Source organism: Spermophilus citellus, assembly GCF_964194105.1.
Source record: "Spermophilus citellus genome assembly, chromosome: 7".
NCBI lineage: Eukaryota > Metazoa > Chordata > Mammalia > Rodentia > Sciuridae > Spermophilus > Spermophilus citellus.
Genome location: NC_138188.1, coordinates 53714173 through 53730612, shown reverse-complemented (window position 1 = coordinate 53730612; position 16440 = coordinate 53714173). Strand labels below are relative to the sequence as shown.

The window sequence follows — 16440 nt, the reverse complement described above, 5'->3', positions numbered from 1 at the left end:
CATCTGTGGCATTACTGTCACTCAGGAGCTTATGCCAGGCCCTTCCCAGCCCACTGAATCAGCTATTCTGGGTGGGTTTAGCAATCTGTTTTCAGATCCCTCCAGCTGACTCTGCTATGTGACACACGTGTCCCATGTTCCCGTTATCCCCATTTGATCCATGTAGAATCCAAAATATTGAGGTATTGTTCCTTGGCACTTCACAAGATTTGTCAATTTTACACTTAGTAGGACTCTTATCTAAACTCTTAGCTATAGTGTTTTTCTTTTTTTAGTTATACTTGAACACAATAGCTTTATTTTGTTTATTTTTATGTGGTGCTGAGGATCGAACCCAGTATCTCACGTGTGCTAGGTGAGCGCTCTACTGCTGAGCCCCAGCCCCAGCCCCAGCCGTAGTGTTTTAATCAGCTTTTACTCCACTGTAACTAAAGGACCCGACCAGAACAACTTTAGAGGAAGAAGAGTTTATTTGGGGGCTCACAGTTTCAGAGGTCTCTGTAGACAGTGGGCTCCATTCCTGGGGGCTCACAGTGAGGCATAACATGGTGGTGGAAGAGTGTGGCCAAGGGAAGCAGCTCACATGATGATCAGGAAGCAGAGAGACTCCATTGCCAGATACAAAAAGTACCCCAAAGGCTCGCTGCCAGCGCCCCCTCCTCCAGCCACACCCCACCTGCCTCCAGCCATACCCCACCTGCCTCCAGTCACTACCCGGGGAAGCCCATCAGGGGTTAGCACACTGATGGAGTCACTGCCTCCAGTCACCACCCCGTGAAGCCCATCAGGGGTCAGCACACTAATCGGGTCCAGGCTTTTACAACCCAGTTATTTTCCCCCTGGACTTCGTGTATTTTTCTCAAGTGTGGGTCTCTGGGAACACCTCACAGCTAACAGCCCACCAGGCCTGGGCCGCTATGCCCTGCAGGTTCTGTTAAGTTCACCTTGAGTGTGCTGCAGGAATCCCCCTTCAGAAGGATGTGCCTTGTTGTCCCCAAGGTGGCTCTCACTGCTGCTCTCCTTCCCCTTCCCTTCCACAGCGCACTCCCTTGTGGCCGCAGGGCATCCCTCCCCTCCTGGGGATTGGAGGATGCCTCAGCTCCTGACAAAGGCCCTCCCTGTGCCCGACCTGCAGGTGGCAGAGCTCAGCTGCCTTGGCTTCACCTTCTCCTCTGTCATTGGTGGCTATGCGTCATCAGCCTGCTCTGTAGGTGTCTGGAGCTTAGGACTTGGGGTGGCTGGTTTGGGAAGTTCTTCGTTTTGTGACTGTCACTTTAGGATGGCTCTGATATGCTCCTTCTCTAAGTTCTTGACAAACATTCTACTGTACAGATCAGGCCCTCTGCTTCTAATGGTAAAATCATCATAATGGATGGAGGATTTGTGTTTATGGAAGGCAGATTTGCTATTGAAATTCTATTGGGAAAGATTTTTCAAAGAAGTCATATATACTAGCTGTACCCACTTCCAGGGGAGATTGAAAGTGCCATTAGTTGTGAGAAACATAGGGGAGAGCACAGACACAGAGAGTGGATCAGATGGCTTAGATGCCCTTCGTGATATCAGTCCCTGCAGAGGTGGTGGGGCTCCCATGGAGATGAGGATTCATTGTATTGGAGACAATGAGTACCAGGCTTCAAAAGTACTTTCTAAAGTGGTTTTGAAGATTGTTTATCGTATTCGTGCAGATTTCACTTCATCAGTTCCAAGAGGGAATCACTAAAGCTTTTGTCAATAGCTTTAAAACTGAAATGTTGCTCAATTAGCTATACTGGCACCAATGAGTGACCCTGCTTCACTCACCATGGATTGCTAGTGAACCCAGGCACTAGAGTGCTAGCCTGTGTGTATGTGAGGCCTAGGAGAGCAGCCCAGGGCACCAGCATCCCTGGGACTGCATGTGTGTGAGAACCCTAGGAGAGAGCCCAGGGCACCAGCACTGCTGGGCCTGTGATTGTGTGTGAGCTCTAGGAGAGTATCCTGGGCACCAGCACCCCTGGGCCTGTGAGTGTGTGTGAGCCCTAGGAGAGCAGCCCAGGGTACCAGCACCCCTGGGCCTGGGTGTGTGTGAGCCCTAGGAGAGCAATGAGAGGTTGGCACCTTCTTTTCAAGAATTTATTTCTTTTCTTTTTTTTTTTTTTTTTTTGAAAGTGAGAGGAGAGAGAGAGAGAGAGAGAGAGAGAGAGAGAGACAGAGAGAATTTTTTAATATTTATTATTTTTTAGTTCTCGGTGGACACAACATCTTTGTTGGTATGTGGTGCTGAGGATCGAACCCGGGCCGCACGCATGCCAGGCGAGCGCGCTACCGCTTGAGCCACATCCCCAGCCCCTCAAGAATTTATTTCATCTTTTGATAAAACATCAATGAGAACTGACTTCCCTTTTGCTCTTCTAGTACATAACAATAAGGCTCATTTGATTTGTTTTATCAAGCACTTATTAATTGTATGATGAGACAGTCTCTGCCCTCAAAAATATATGCAGGTTTTTCAGAGCACCGATATATATCTGGGTGTAATTGCCAGGCAGAGTGCCCAGCACAGTGATGGAGCTGAGCTAGTGCACAGAGGTAGGCCGACTGGGCTGTGCTGCCATGGGAGCTGGCCTGTGAGATGCCAGGCAGTGAGTGATGGCCCCTTGGGTTTTTGCAGGTAGATGAGACTTTCCTGGGTGAGTCACAGGAGACTCACATGTGCACAGGGCCAGAAGCGTGGCCCCTGACAAACTGACAGTTACAGTATATAGAGGACAGTAAAGATCAAGGGTGGGAACAGATGCTTCCAGAAGGCAGGCAGGCTAGGGCCTTTGGCCATGAGGCCGCTGGGCTTCACCTGGCTGTGCTCCTGGTGGAGTCAGTGGCCCATCTACAGAGGACAACTCCTTCTCTGTGTGTTTTCTTTTAGGAGATATAAATTAGCATCTACAATTCCAGAAAGCACATTTTACTTTTTTTTTTTTTTTTTGACCCACAAAGGAATCCAAGAAAAACTGTGGAGGGAGATAAGGATAAGTAGCCTTGGCCATGTCCCCCGCGCGAATGTCACTGACTGTAGGTCAGCAACCACATCACTTACCTGGACCAAGAACAACTGGCCCACTTCAAACCTGTCTTTCAGGAACCCTAACCATCACACAGTCAGGACCCGCAGCTTGTTAGTATGGGAGACCTGCGGGAGGGGAGGACCCTAATGTGCCCCCCCACAGTGGGAGAGCCCGGTGGTGGGGCAGCGGAATTGACATGGGGCCAGGAGTGCTTTGCTGAGCTCCCAGCGTCCCGGTGGCAGAGCCGTGTGTAACTGGGTGTCAGCTGGGTGGGGTACTCATGTCATAGCTCTGTGCTGTGCTGTGGGACACAGAGCAATCTCTTTGTAACTGCAGGGAGAAAATCCTTCCTGCAGGATCTCAGTCAACCCACGGGGACCCTCAGACCCCTTGTGTTCAGCATCCCTTTCACTTCTGGCTCAGCTCCCACCTGTGGCCTTTACAAGTTAGTTTGCTGCTTCCTTCAGCGGTAATTGATCTGGGGGCTATGAAGCCACACAGCTGTTTGTATCATGTGTGTGAGTGAATGTGAGGTGGTGCTGGAGGGGAGGCTTTTAGGAGTCTGCATTTCCCTCATCTTATCCCAAGTACTCAGGGGATGTCCTTGGGAAGGTGGCCTCGAGTGGCCCTTTGCTTTCCCTTGCATCCTCTTGTTGTGGCTTTATGAGTAGGTTCACGTGGAGTTAAACTTCACAAGATCGTTTTTGTACACCTGGGGTCATCAGGCAAGGAAGCGTTTGTTCCCATCTCTTTTTCTTTATTGCTTAAATTTGGTCTCCACACAGATGGTTTCTGAAGCCTTGTGGCCATGTGGCCGCGAGCCCAGTGGCAGCGGTCAGCCCAGGGTTATGTGGTCTGTCTGGCTGCTCTGTTGCTCCTGGTGTGAGGCCCTCCTGCACCTCATGCAAGGCAGCCTTTCTGTGAATCTTTTACATAAGAATATGTATATTAAGGGATCCATGCAAATGTTAGTTGCTGCCAAAAAGAGAGTCGTTTCTTTGGCAATGAACAGCCGGTTCTCCAGCGCACAGTCCTTCTTGCTGCTGGTTTGGCTGTGAGTGTAGGGGACGCGGGTGAAGTGAAACGGGGCAAAGCACAGGAAGAAGACAGCCAAGACCACGAACACCTTCCCCCCCAGCCTCTTCTTGCTTTGGCCATCCTTACTTTTGACCTTTTTATAAGAATCATAGACTTTTTTGGCAATCACCATATAAAACAGAAGCATTAGGACAAACACAGTCCAGAAAATGCCCTGGGATACGTAGTTCACCAGCCGATGCCACCACAGCCCCAGAGGCCCCTTCAGGGATGCACACTTTTTCACAGACACTGGAGTTGCTTCCTTGTCATTCAGGATCATATTCGGCAGGGACATGGAGAAGAGAAGGAGCCAGACGAAGACTGTGACCGTTTTTGCAAAAGCAGGTTTTTTCACGAACGATTTCTCGAAAGGTCTGACAATCTTGAGGAACCTGTCAAAGGCTATGAGGCCCAGCAGCGTGATGCCCACGTACATGGCCTCGTAGAAGACCACAGAGGAGAAGCGGCACACGAATGCTCTGAGCTGCCAGGGCCCGAGGTGCGCGTCAGAGAGGATTTTGAAAGGAAGCGTGAGTGTCATTATCAGGTCAGCCACCAAAGTGTTCTTGAGGTAGATGACGAAGGTGGAGGAGCTGTGGATGCGCAGGAACGCCCACAGGGCCAGTGTGTTGAGCAGGGCACCCACCAGGAAGACCCCCGTGTAGAGGGTGGGGAACACCATCTGGGTGATCCGAGTGTCCCGGGGGCATCGCTCAGAGCCATTGAAGCCCTGCATCCCCGTGGCGTTGGCCGGCTCCAGCATGGGCTGCACGCAGACAAAGCAAACAAAGACCACTCAGGACACTGTTAAAAAACAGACTTCAGCTGAGTGCTGGCTCACGCCTGTAATCCCAGCAGCTCAGGAGGCTGAGGCAGGAGGATCATGAGTTCAAAGCCAGCCTCAGCAACTTAACGAGGCCCTAAGCAACTCAGTGAGATCCTGTCTCACTATAAAATAAACTATAAAATAAATATAAACTATAAAATAGGGCTGGGGAGGTGGCTCAGTGGTTGAGTGTCCTGAGTTCAATCCCTGGTACCAAAATAAAAAACAAAAACAAAAAAAAAACAACCCCAGACTTCAGCTGGGGAACCTGTTACTGCCCTGTGTTCCTTCCCCACCTTGCACACATCTGTGGAGAGGGTGCTAGTTGTTTCTGGCTTGAATTTTTAAGGCACATAATATAGTGTTTGTACTTTAACAGTACTGTTACTTCCCCTCCTCCTTGTGAATCCAAGTGACAGGTTCTACCTGATTCGTAAGTGCCACTTTGGACATGGCAGTGAAACTTGGACACCTGGGTTAGCCAAGCCTTCCTGGGCTCACCGAGCAGCGGCCCTCCCTCTGCACACCCTGCCTTCCGTAGCAGACACAGTCATAAGAAGCACTGAAACTCACCTTGCTCTGGGTGGGTGCTCAGCTCCGTGTCCTCCGACTGCGGCGGGCATCAGCTCAGCCACCAGTGCTGGGAAGCAGCCTTCTGCTTTCTTACGCCGGCTTCCTTCCCCATTTCCACTTGACGCTCACTTCTGTCATGAGGTCTGGTGTAACCTCTCGTGTTCGCCCTGGGCTTTGCTGATACTCCCCGTCACTTGAGAGGTCTTGGGCGCTCACCACTAGGGCTTGCCGCGGTAGCTTCAGTTGCAGTTCCCTGAGTGTTTTCTGCCCATCACTCTGCTCAGGCCTGTTGTCTATGGATGTGCCCCATGAACTTCGCCTCGTTGTGATAAGGAGGTAGAAAGACCAGGAAGGTATCCTGAGGTACCCCCCCCCCCCAGTAGGAGACGAGTCGTGACGCTAAAATCTGGCAGAACCATCTTCTGCATCCTCTGGACAGGGTTTCCAGAGATGTGTTCAGGAGGATGGCCTATGTGTGTCTGCAGGCATTTACCTCCATATGTTTGTTGGTCCCAGGGTCCCTGAGAAAGAACAGAGTTCCTAAGAGGTGGGGACTCTTAGTGCAGACTTTTGGGGATGAGAGTTCGCTACCTACCAGTTGTGTGGTTTTAAATCACAGACACGTGATTTGACAGCTCTCCATGTGTGCAAGGAGTTTGAAAATGGTCTGTACCCAGAGTGTTGCTGAGAGGGTGAACTGAGGGCCTAGTCCCAGGCAGGCATCTGGAGAGCCCCCGAGACACAGTCTCCCCGCCGCAGTCGGGCCTGGCAGGCTGGAGTGGACGCGTTCTCCCCTCACAGCCACACAGGAGATCTCTTCCTATGAACGATGGCGGGAGGTGTGGGGGCCTCATGAACCAGCCTTGGTCCCCATCTGTAAGTTGTTCCCTGGCCTCTGTTGAAGCGTGGAGAGGAGAGGGCAGTTGTCCAGGGCAGTGTGCTTGCCAGACCTGTGAGAGCAAAGCGGAAGTCGGGGCTTCTGGGGATGTGGGGTTCTTCACAGAGTTTCATTTCATATTTCTTGCCACAGTTTTTGCCTAGACTAGACTGTACCATTGGTCTGATCAGAAAATTTTGGATGACTTGTCTTGGGATTCTGAGAATAAGAGTTTCATATCCCTTGAACATTTATAGCTATGTGCAGTACCGTGTCTATTGGCTCTGGTTGGCCCTTCCTAGTGGATGGCATTAGTTTGAAAAAGTTCTCTGTGTGACTTGAACTTATTGATCACTTGCAATGGAGACTCAAGATTTCACAGGTATGGTGGAACATAGTAAATATGTCTGGGATTGAACCCAGGGGTGCTTGACCACAGAGCCACATCCCCAGCCCTTTTTATTTTTTATGTTCAGACAGGGTCTTGATGAGTTGGTTGGAGTCTAGCTACGTTGCTGAGGCTGGCTTTGAACTCATGATCCTCCTGCTTCAGCCTCCTGAGCTGTTGGGATAACAGGCAAGCGCCCCTGCACCCAGCTAAACATGTGTCTTTTTCTTTGCTTCAGCATGGGACAAAAACTTTTAATTTTTATGTACAAGACTTTAATCTACATAATTAATTGCAAATTTCCCTACAGCCCCAAATCCATTATGTTGATGAAAGTTTGAAGTAGTTTCACTTTAAACAAGGGAAATTCTGTACCAGATGATTTCATCATGCGAAAACTGGAAATCACATTTTGGCCAGGTTTCAAAATGTCAAAGTGTGAGAAACTTGCAAAAGAGGAATGGATGACTAACGGTGTCCTCTTGGCAGCCATGGAAGCACATTCCTTTATATGTGAGAGTTTCAAAGTGTGCACTTTCGTGAGAGAGTTGGGGTCCTCCTGGGCTCCCTGCTTGAGGAGGGCTTTGCTCTTGAGGGATATGGGAAGTGCTAGGTACAGCAGCTAGGGCCACTCCTTGGGCCACAGGGTCTGGGCTCAACTGCTCTACAGGTCTTAGAACTCTTGTGACCTTGGGCAGTTTTTTACTCTCCCTGTGAACCAGTTGCCTTCTCTTTAGAGTGGACATAAAAAACAATGTCTGCTTTATGGAGTCATTCAGAGAACATTTGTCACGGGCTTAGAAAAATGCCTATCATTTGGTAGGAGTCCTGTAAATTTTTTTAATTAAATCAAGTTGGAATAACTGTACACCTATGGGGGTACTCACAAAAGATGGGAGGAGTCAAAGAAGATACAGTGAGAGCACCCAGAAACTAGGAGCCTGCCAACAGGCTCTAGGGGAGTGTAGTCAATGTCCATAACAGCACAGAGGCTGGGCTGTGGTGTTGATGACATCATCTCATTCAGTCCTCTGAACAGTCCCCAGAGACTGGGTCCCCCTTAGAGGTGAGAAATTGGAGACCAGAAGGTAAGTGGTTTTCCCAGTGCCATGCTGCTACATCCCCCTGCCAGCGGATCTGGCCCCAGTGAGCCCTGGGTACCTGCTTGGCTCAAAGCCCTGTGACGGTGACGGTGGGGGTGGGGGTGTCAGAGAGGGTACTGGGAGAGGCCAAGGAAACCATCCTGCCCAATGGAATCAACTGCTGTCTCCATTCCCCGTCTTCCTGCGGCACCTGCAGTTGGATCCACGGGGCAGTGGAAGGGTTCCTGTGGATGTGGCTAGCTGGTGCCACATAAATGGCATCTGCCACTATGGGAAGTCTTCGCTTTCATTCTGGATGAAAGTTGAAGTGAGATCTTTATTCCTAAAAGAGACATTTAATTCCCATCAAAGTGCACTACTGTACCAGGTGCTTCCTCAGATCATGTGGAATCGTCGTAAAAATTCCATACGAGACTAACAAAAGTGACAGCAAGCGAAAATAAGTTTCACACTGTAACAGTCAATATGACGACCTATCTCTATAAGTTAATACCAAAAATCACTGCATGGAACCAGAAACAGGCCAAAAAAAAATTGCAAAATTATTTGAAATGTTCAGTATTTATTTTGAAATTCTTTGTTGTAAAAGGTGTGTTAAGTATCCATTGTTGTGACAAAATTCTTGAGAAAATCAAGTTGAAGGAAAAGATTTGTTCTGGTTGAGACTGTGTTGGGCTCTTCACTGTAGGTTCTTGACAAGGCAGAACATGGTGGGGAGTATGTGGTGGAGCAAGCTCCTGTCTCCTGGTGGCTGGGAGGGGGGACCAGGGAGTGGAAGGGCCTAGGGACACATGCCCTCCACAGGCACGCATCCCCCACCTCTTCCACCAAGCCCCCTCTCCCCTAGAGTTACCACTGTCTCCCAGTAGTCCCACAGCTGGGAAGAAGCCTTGGAGACATCAGACACAAACTACAACCAAAGGAAAGCATGTGTTTGAAAATTCAAATGCACATGGATATGTAGCAGAAGGTGAAATTTAATCCCCCTTACATACATACATATATATATAAATATATTTATATAAAATATACACACACACACATATATACATATATATATCACATACACCAATGTATATGTGTACATAAATATATATACAAACATGTATGTATATTTACATACATATACACAGTTATTTACACAGTGGGTTTTGTTTCATATTTAGACTGATTAATGCATTTAGACTGATCTGTTTTTTTACAGAATGTACACATTTATAATAATTTAATAATGAATATATAAATCTACCATAGCTTGGTTAAGGTGCCACTGGTTGGAACTTAAGTTTGTTTCCAGTTTTTGTTATTTAAAATATGCTGTAAGCCAGGCACAGTGGCACACACCAGTGCCAGCTGCTTGGGAGGCCGAGGCAGGAGGATGGCAAGTTCAAGGCCAGTGTGGGCAACTTAGTGAATCCCTGTGTCAATTTAAGGACTGGGGATGTAGCTCTGTGGTAGAGCACTTGCCTAGCATGTGTGGAGGTCCTGGGTTCTATCACCAGTACCACCAAAACCATCTTTATATATTCTTGTGTATTTGTTCTAACATATTTGCAAGAAATGTCTAGAAGTAGGATTGCTGAATCAAACGTCTTGTTTTAGAATATTGAATGTTCTCTTCCAATGGTTGTCCCATCAAGGGTGGGATTCTTCAACACTGCCATTAAAAATATTTTTAAATCAGAAACTTATGGGTGAAAAAAACCTATGCCATAAATATAAATTTATATTGTAATTTGTGGGGTGGATATATATCCTTTCCTGTTTTTATTGTCCCTTTCTATTTCTCCTGGAAAGTCCTTTTCATGCCCTGTTCCCGACTCTTTCTCAGGACCTCTTAATTACTGATGAGTCAAGGGGCTTCCACATTCAAAGTCCCAGCTGGCGGTGTCCTGCCCTCCCTGAGCATTGTCCTCTGAGTGTGACAGCTCTTTGCAGTGTCAAACCACAGGAGCAGTTGTGTGTGTCAAGAGAGTGTTCTGATGCTGCAGATTTTTTGTTCCTGGGCAGGGGATCTGCAGTCTCTCTCTCTCCCCCTCTCTGGCCCCGTCTCTTTTGGTACTGGGGATTGAACCCAGTCATGCTTAGCCATTGAGCCAAATCCCCAATCCTGTTTATTTTGGCAGATTCTCACTAAGTTGCTTAGGGCCTCGGTAAATTGTGGAGGCTAGCCTGGAACTTGTGATCCTCCTGTGTCAGCCTTCAGAGCCACTGGGATTATAGGCATACATCATGGCAGCCGGCACAATCTCCTTTTTAAAAAGAGCTAGTTAGGACATTTTTCAGTTTGGGTGCCATGAGCCACTGTCTCCAATGCAGCACAATTGTTGCCATCATGGAGCAGCTGCAGATGAAGCCTGCGTGGCGTAGAAGTGCTGCAGTGAACCAGACTTAGGAACATTCCAGATTGAACTTGGTATTGAAATGACTTGGAGTTTGACTCTTCTCTCGAGCTCTTTCCCCACTGGCTTTGACAATGTACCCAGCACTCTGAGGTCCTGGGCTGTGAGAGGAACTCGTGACGGGCAGGCTGGGCTCAGGCTGTGGTTTACTGCCACCTGCTGCAGGTGTCTCCTATAGGGAAGCCACTGAGAGAAACCACGCGGCACCGCATCCTCGGCTGGGGACCCTGGGGGCTATGTGCAGGACTCCCACTGTCTCCTCTGCTGCATCTCTCACTGCTGTACCTGTGCCCATAATGTTGGCTTTTTTTTTTTAATAGAAGTTATCATGAAACATGGAGTTCCTTGCATTCATCAGAATTTCTAACCCTAGAGACAGCGACATTTTCTTTGTGCAGCAGGCACTGCCTGCCCATCTCACAGACCCTCTCGAGTGGTGCATTCTGATAAGGAGCGAAGGGTGTCTACTGTCTTTGAGGAGAGAATCACCAACAGTGTGATGCTGAGTCTGATGAGGGTTCTCATGGGATCTGTACATAGCTGTAAAATAGAAGTTTCCAAATACTTCACAGCTCTTCTGTACTGAAATGTCACTGTCTCGATAGCAGTTCTAGTTTTTTGTCTCCTGTAGAACAGCATCATCTCAGTTAGAAGTGTGCAGCAGGAGGATTGTCCAGGCCACCTATCCACCCTGTCCTTTCCCAGCATGCTCCATGGTACCATGAGGACTCAGTTTTAACCCACTCTCTGCCCCTGACATGGATGAGCGGGGGTGGGTGTCCTTCGACTCATAGGCAAAATAAGGTTTGCTGATCACCGTTAGTCTCTAGCACCTGGGTGTCATATATCCTGGTATTGTATGCACTCCTCTCACAGAGCATGGCTACTGGACATCTGATATAACAGTGAACTTGCGCGGCAGGACTGACCACTGCTCAGCGCCCAGCAGTAGATGGCACATGTGTGATTTTGGCCCATGTCTTTGTGCCTCTCTGCTGACATCCAGTGCTCACTGAGAGCAATGCCACAGAAGGATAGTGTGGGTGTTCCAGAGTGGACACCACTTAGGGAGCTGAATGGGCTCAGCTCTGTACTGAAATCTAGCCCAGCAGCAGTCTGGTGAGTTTGGATGACTCGGAAGTTCAGCAGACTTCCACTGTTCTACTTTCCCCTGACGTTGGAATTTCCATATTGGTACGAGGCCATCTTCTGTTTGAAAATCACCCCTGGTGATGATAAGTAGTTGAGATAAGTGATGTGAACTGCTTTGTGCTATGTACTTTGACTTTTATCTAATCAGTACTCATTGTATACAGTCAGTAAAATGTCACAACTTTCCCCATGAATATGTACCATTACTGTGTCAATTAGAAGTAAAAATATATTTACAAAAATCTAGTATGGCCAGGCATAGTGGAACACATCTGTTATTTCGCAACTCAGGAGACTGAGGCAGGAGGATTGAAAGTTTGAGGCCAGCCTCAGCAAGTTTGCATGGCCCTCAGCCACTCAGCAAGACCCTGACACATATTAAAGTGTAAAGAACTGGGGATGGAGCTCAGTGGTCAAGTGCTGCTAGGTTGAGTCCCCATTACCACCACAAAACAACCAACCGGATCCCGCATGACTTATGTGAAATCAGACTTTCCAGGTATGGCCTGTGAAGTTATTGAGGTGACAGTTGTCTTCAGAGACACTTTGCACACCGAGACATGATAAAACAGGTTTGCAGCAGTTCTTCCTTAAATGCATGAGGTGTCTGATGTTATTGTGTTGGGGGTGGGAGGAGCCATGGTATCTAGTAACTTTGAAAAAGGAAATTCCAACAAAGTGATAAGGTTAATATAAAGTTTTATATTATACACACAAATACAAATATATGATTCCAAACAGTTCACTCACTTTCATGTAGTAGTTACACCGTACGACTTTGTAATCATATTTTGTTCATTTTTCTTACTAAGGGAAAATGTTTTATTAACTCAAATAGCAAGTATTTCTAGAAGCCAGTTAATAAAGATTAAGTGTCAATGATGGTATTGTATTCATTGAAGTTGTCAATATATTAGTAAAACTCTCTTCTCTAGTGTTAAGGAAATACAAATAATTTTTTTAGTATTGTTATATCATAAAAGTGACTGTCCTTTCTGTAATTTTCTTAGCTGTGCCTCTTCTTTATTGGAATGGCATGCCTTAAGTCTGTTGACTTAATGAACATTTCAAACAATGTTTAATGGAACATTTCAAACAATTCAGTTCCATTAAATACCATTTCAATTAGTTTAGTCTGTGGATTTTGTTCATGTTAAGAGCCAGTGGTTATTATGCTTTGTGTACCCACTGAAGTTTTTCTAGGTTTCACAGTAGGTCTGGGTTTGGTTTGGGGGTCTTGGATGTACTTCTACCTTAATAGGAGTCATTTTGGTCAGGGGATTATATCAGATTGGTCATTCTTTTCCAGGGGGTTATAAAACACACAGTTGTGAGCACTGACATATGGAAGCTAGCAGTAGGTGTCAGCCAGTGACCCACTTTGCAGGAGCTCTGCAGACCTGGCTTCTGCTTTGCATGCAGCATGGCAATAACACGCTGCTTGTCCTGCAGGGAGCTACGTGGGGTTAGGTAGCCTCGCTTGCTGGGAGCGTTCGAAGCTGGCTCCCTTAGTCTCTGTTGCTCTTTCCAGGAGTCATCACTACTGACTCCGCCACTACTTGGTCAGGGTCCTGGCTGGCTGGGTGCTTTCCTTGGAGGAGTTCTGGACCCCAGCACACTGAGACTGTCCCCCAGGGAACTTGCTTACATTGGAGTCTCTTCGCTTGGGTCACCAGCACCCTCTGCTTTCTTCTTGTCCCCCCGGGATGGGGCCATTGCAGAACTGGGGCACTTGAGCATACTTATCAAGGAATTCCTAAAGGACTTGCAAAGAAAGAAATAGATGAAGGGGTCCAGGCAGGCATTCAGGGAGGTGAGCCACAAGGTGCTCTCCTTCACGTAGAACAGCGTGTTCTGTGCCGCGCAGTCGAAGACCTCCCGGGTCTGGCTCAGGGTGTAGGGGATGCGGGCGAAGTGGAAAGGCACGAAGCACAGGAAGAACACCGCGATGACGATGAACACCCTGACATTCACCTTCTTCCTGGGCGCCTTGCTGGACCCCCGCGTCCTCATGTAGGACCTGTAGAGCTCTTTAGTAATGAGTGTGTAGCACACGATGACAATTAGGAAATTGATCCAGAAGATGACCTGGCAGATGTAGTTGGTGATCTCGTGCCAGACCAGCCCGAATTCCGACTTGAGGAAAGAGCACTTCTTCACGCTCTTGTCCCTCGGCCGCCTGTTGGTGAGGATCATGTTGGGCAAGGACAGCAAGAACATGAAGGCCCAGATGACCACGGAGAGCACCTTGGCGCCCAGGAGACTGTGGGGGCTGGATGTCTTGAATGGCCGGGTGGTCTTCTGGTAGCGGTCGATGGTTATCAGGCCTAGGAACGAGATGCTGATGTACATCGTGAAGTAGAACACGACGGAGGTGACCTGGCAGACAAAGGTCCTCAGGGGCCCAGGGCCCAGTTTGGCATCACTGAGGATTTTGAATGGAAAAGTCAGAATCATGAGGAGATCCGAAATGACCGTGTTCTTAAGGAAAATAATGAAGTTGGATTTACTGCGAATTTGAAAGAAAATCCTCATCGCCAGGCTGTTGGTGACAAGTCCCACAAAGAAGAGGACGGTGTAGAGCAGTGGGAAGAGCACCTGGGTGATCTTGTAGTTCCGGGCACACACGCTGCTGTTGCCTGGGGCCAAGGTGAGGTTGTCGCTGAGTAGCATTTCCTCTGCCACCTGGAGAAGGGACAGGGGAGGCTTGTTTTAGTACCAGGGAGCTGATTTTGCTATTATCCCCCACCCTTCCCCCAAACCTGAGTTTTTTTTCTGGTGCTCATTGGGACTCTTAGTAGGACCACAGGAAGCAGAGTCTTGGAATATTTCTCCTTAGCGAGCACTGAGTCCCCAGCTGGGCCAGGTGACCTGCAGCACTTACCCTGCTCTTCAGGCGCTCTGTACTTCTGGCCTGCAGCGGGAGAAGGCCCTGGGCCTTCTCAGTGGCCACCTGCGTTTGTGTGGAGCAGGCAGCAGAGGCCTCACGTCCTGCCTTTGCCTGTGGGTTTCTGCTTGTGGCCCCCCGCCTCCCCACCAGCCTCCTTCCTGGCCCCGGCACTCTAAGGGCTTGAAGGAGAGGTGAGTGGCAATTGCCCGTAGGACCTTAGAGAGCAGCAAGACACAGGATTGGAGCACTCTGGGAAACCTGTTAGATAAGGAAGATACTGAATCTGAGGCCAGAACAGAAGAAGCGACAGCATTTTCCTGTAAGCTAGAGGACATTCCTGCCCCTGCATGGCTCAGCCACCCCTTAAAACCTTGGCCTCACAGAGACACATCATTTAGTAGCAGATGTTTTCCATCCACCTGTATCTCATTTCCAACTTGAGTATATTTAAAGTCTTACGTACATTTCCTGAATATCATTCAGTTTAAATTTCAAAATAGAAAATAAAAAAGGAAGTGTCTCTGTATAGTGGTCATCAGTCGGCTTGTTCAGAACAGCCAGGGCTGGTTGCCTAGGTTGATGGGGTGTATGATGGCAGCTAAGATGAAATGAAACCAGGTTGTCTGGTCTTGTGTTGTCACCACAACAGGCTGCCATAGAGAAGGCTGACACTGACTTGAATGTGCTGTCTCGCATCTCAGTTGCGAAACTTGATGAAGTTTGCAATCTGTTCCATCACGGACAAATAGAACTGAATTTAATAAAATATTGTTCCTGGTATTCAGACGTGATTATGTTGAGAACACAAATATCTAAATTAAAAACAAATCGTTCATGTAAGATATTTAACAAATGAAGGTAACACTAAATTCCCTCTGATATTAACAGGTTCTTTTTTTCCCTGTCCATCCTTGTATAAAATAAAACAAGAATCCTGTTGTCCCAGTATGGCTTTAATTTTTAATGCCTTTCCCACCTACTAAACGTTTCAATAAAAGGAAGAGCTAAATGTCACCAGCACCTCAGCATTTCAAGGTGTTCACTGAATGTCCCCCCATGTTCCTGCTCTTTTCTTGTTCTTGTTTGCTCCCTGGCAGAGTCAGCAATTCTGCTTTGGGAATGTTCCTTTGGCATAGAATGTAAGTTATTTAAAAAAGTATTCTTGATACCAAGAATTTCCGCTCCCTCCATATATGCATATCATTCTGTAGTCAAGATTAAATAAGTAAAGCCGTTTATATTTTATATTCCATGCTTTGCATAAGTTTTTTAGTGTAGAGCGTAACTATTGTCCCTGATATCATTAATATGGCTTGTATTTTAATTTTTCCTCCAAATTTGTACCTATATTATTACTTTAGATTTTCAATTTTAAGAAAAACTTGGACAAAATGCACACACACCCCACAGTGTGAATACATGTCGTCCAGGACCTCTTGGTAAGAACATTACCTGGTTACGGGGGCTGACACTGCGGGACTCGAACGTCTCCGGTGATGGTCCTCCGTACAGTTTTCAGACTGGCTTCTGATATTTTCCTGTTAGCGTCTTAGTTTAGTTGTCAATCGTCTTTGTGATGGAGAATTTGCAGAGTTTTCATCGGTGAAATCTAAGGCGTTCTAGAGAGAAAAGGAGAGAGAGAGAGAGAGAGAGAGAGAGAGAGACACGAAGAAAGAACTTCACAAATCGGAGGTTACCTTGAACACTGTTGCCCCAAAGCTAGACAGACACTGAACTTCCATCTGTCTGCTTTTAGAACTTCTGCTTTTATTTCCTGGGAAAATGTGGGGGCTAGGGTGGCTGAGAAGTCATTTTCTAAAAGCCATTTGAAATCTTACAGCTTCTTGTTGGAACCTGCCATAGGGTTGCTGATTAATAATAATTGGAATTCTTTGGGTTATTTTCCTTGCAAATTATAATTCCACGTTGAAATCGAGCCTTCAAAGTCTGCTTCCTGCAGACGGCTGCAGGCTTGTTTTCTCGCTTGCTTCCTCCCCTGAAAACATACTGTGCCCAACACTGGGTGATCTATTACCTGCTAAGAGGTAATCACATTAACTCCAAATGTGTGCTGGCTAGGGATGTTCAGCCTCTCACCCAGGTTT

General features: G+C 47.5%; 3 protein-coding genes across 4 annotated transcripts in view; 1 reads left to right on the top strand and 2 right to left on the bottom strand.

Annotated features, from left to right (window-relative positions):
* Positions 1-16440, top strand: part of MED12L (mediator complex subunit 12L) — a 265350-nt gene that overhangs the window by 174906 nt on the left and 74004 nt on the right. The window lies entirely within an intron of this gene.
* P2RY13 (purinergic receptor P2Y13) lies at positions 3597-5571 on the bottom strand. The gene is made up of 2 exons (XM_081302596.1): positions 5524-5571; positions 3597-4890 (listed from the first exon to the last, which is right to left on the bottom strand). The coding sequence occupies exon 2, from the start codon at positions 4885-4887 to the stop codon at positions 3880-3882; it is 1008 nt and encodes a 335-aa protein (XP_081158722.1). The 5' UTR covers positions 4888-4890; positions 5524-5571; the 3' UTR covers positions 3597-3879.
* P2RY12 (purinergic receptor P2Y12) overlaps positions 12164-16440 on the bottom strand; it is a 42761-nt gene continuing 38484 nt past the window's right edge. The window contains exons 2-3 of one of the 2 annotated variants that reach the window (XM_081302595.1): positions 15788-15954; positions 12164-14130 (exon numbers count right to left, since the gene is read on the bottom strand). In XM_081302595.1, the coding sequence (XP_081158721.1) occupies positions 13090-14118 (1029 nt within the window). In that variant the 5' untranslated portion in view covers positions 14119-14130; positions 15788-15954 and the 3' untranslated portion in view covers positions 12164-13089. The remainder of the gene's footprint in view (positions 14131-15787; positions 15955-16440) is intronic. The other variant, XM_081302594.1, reaches the window with a different exon arrangement.

Coding starts and splice junctions, on each gene's coding strand:
- P2RY13 (XM_081302596.1), bottom strand. CDS start 4,887: ATGCTGGAGCCGGCCAACGCCACGGGGATGCAGGGCTTCAATGGCTCT.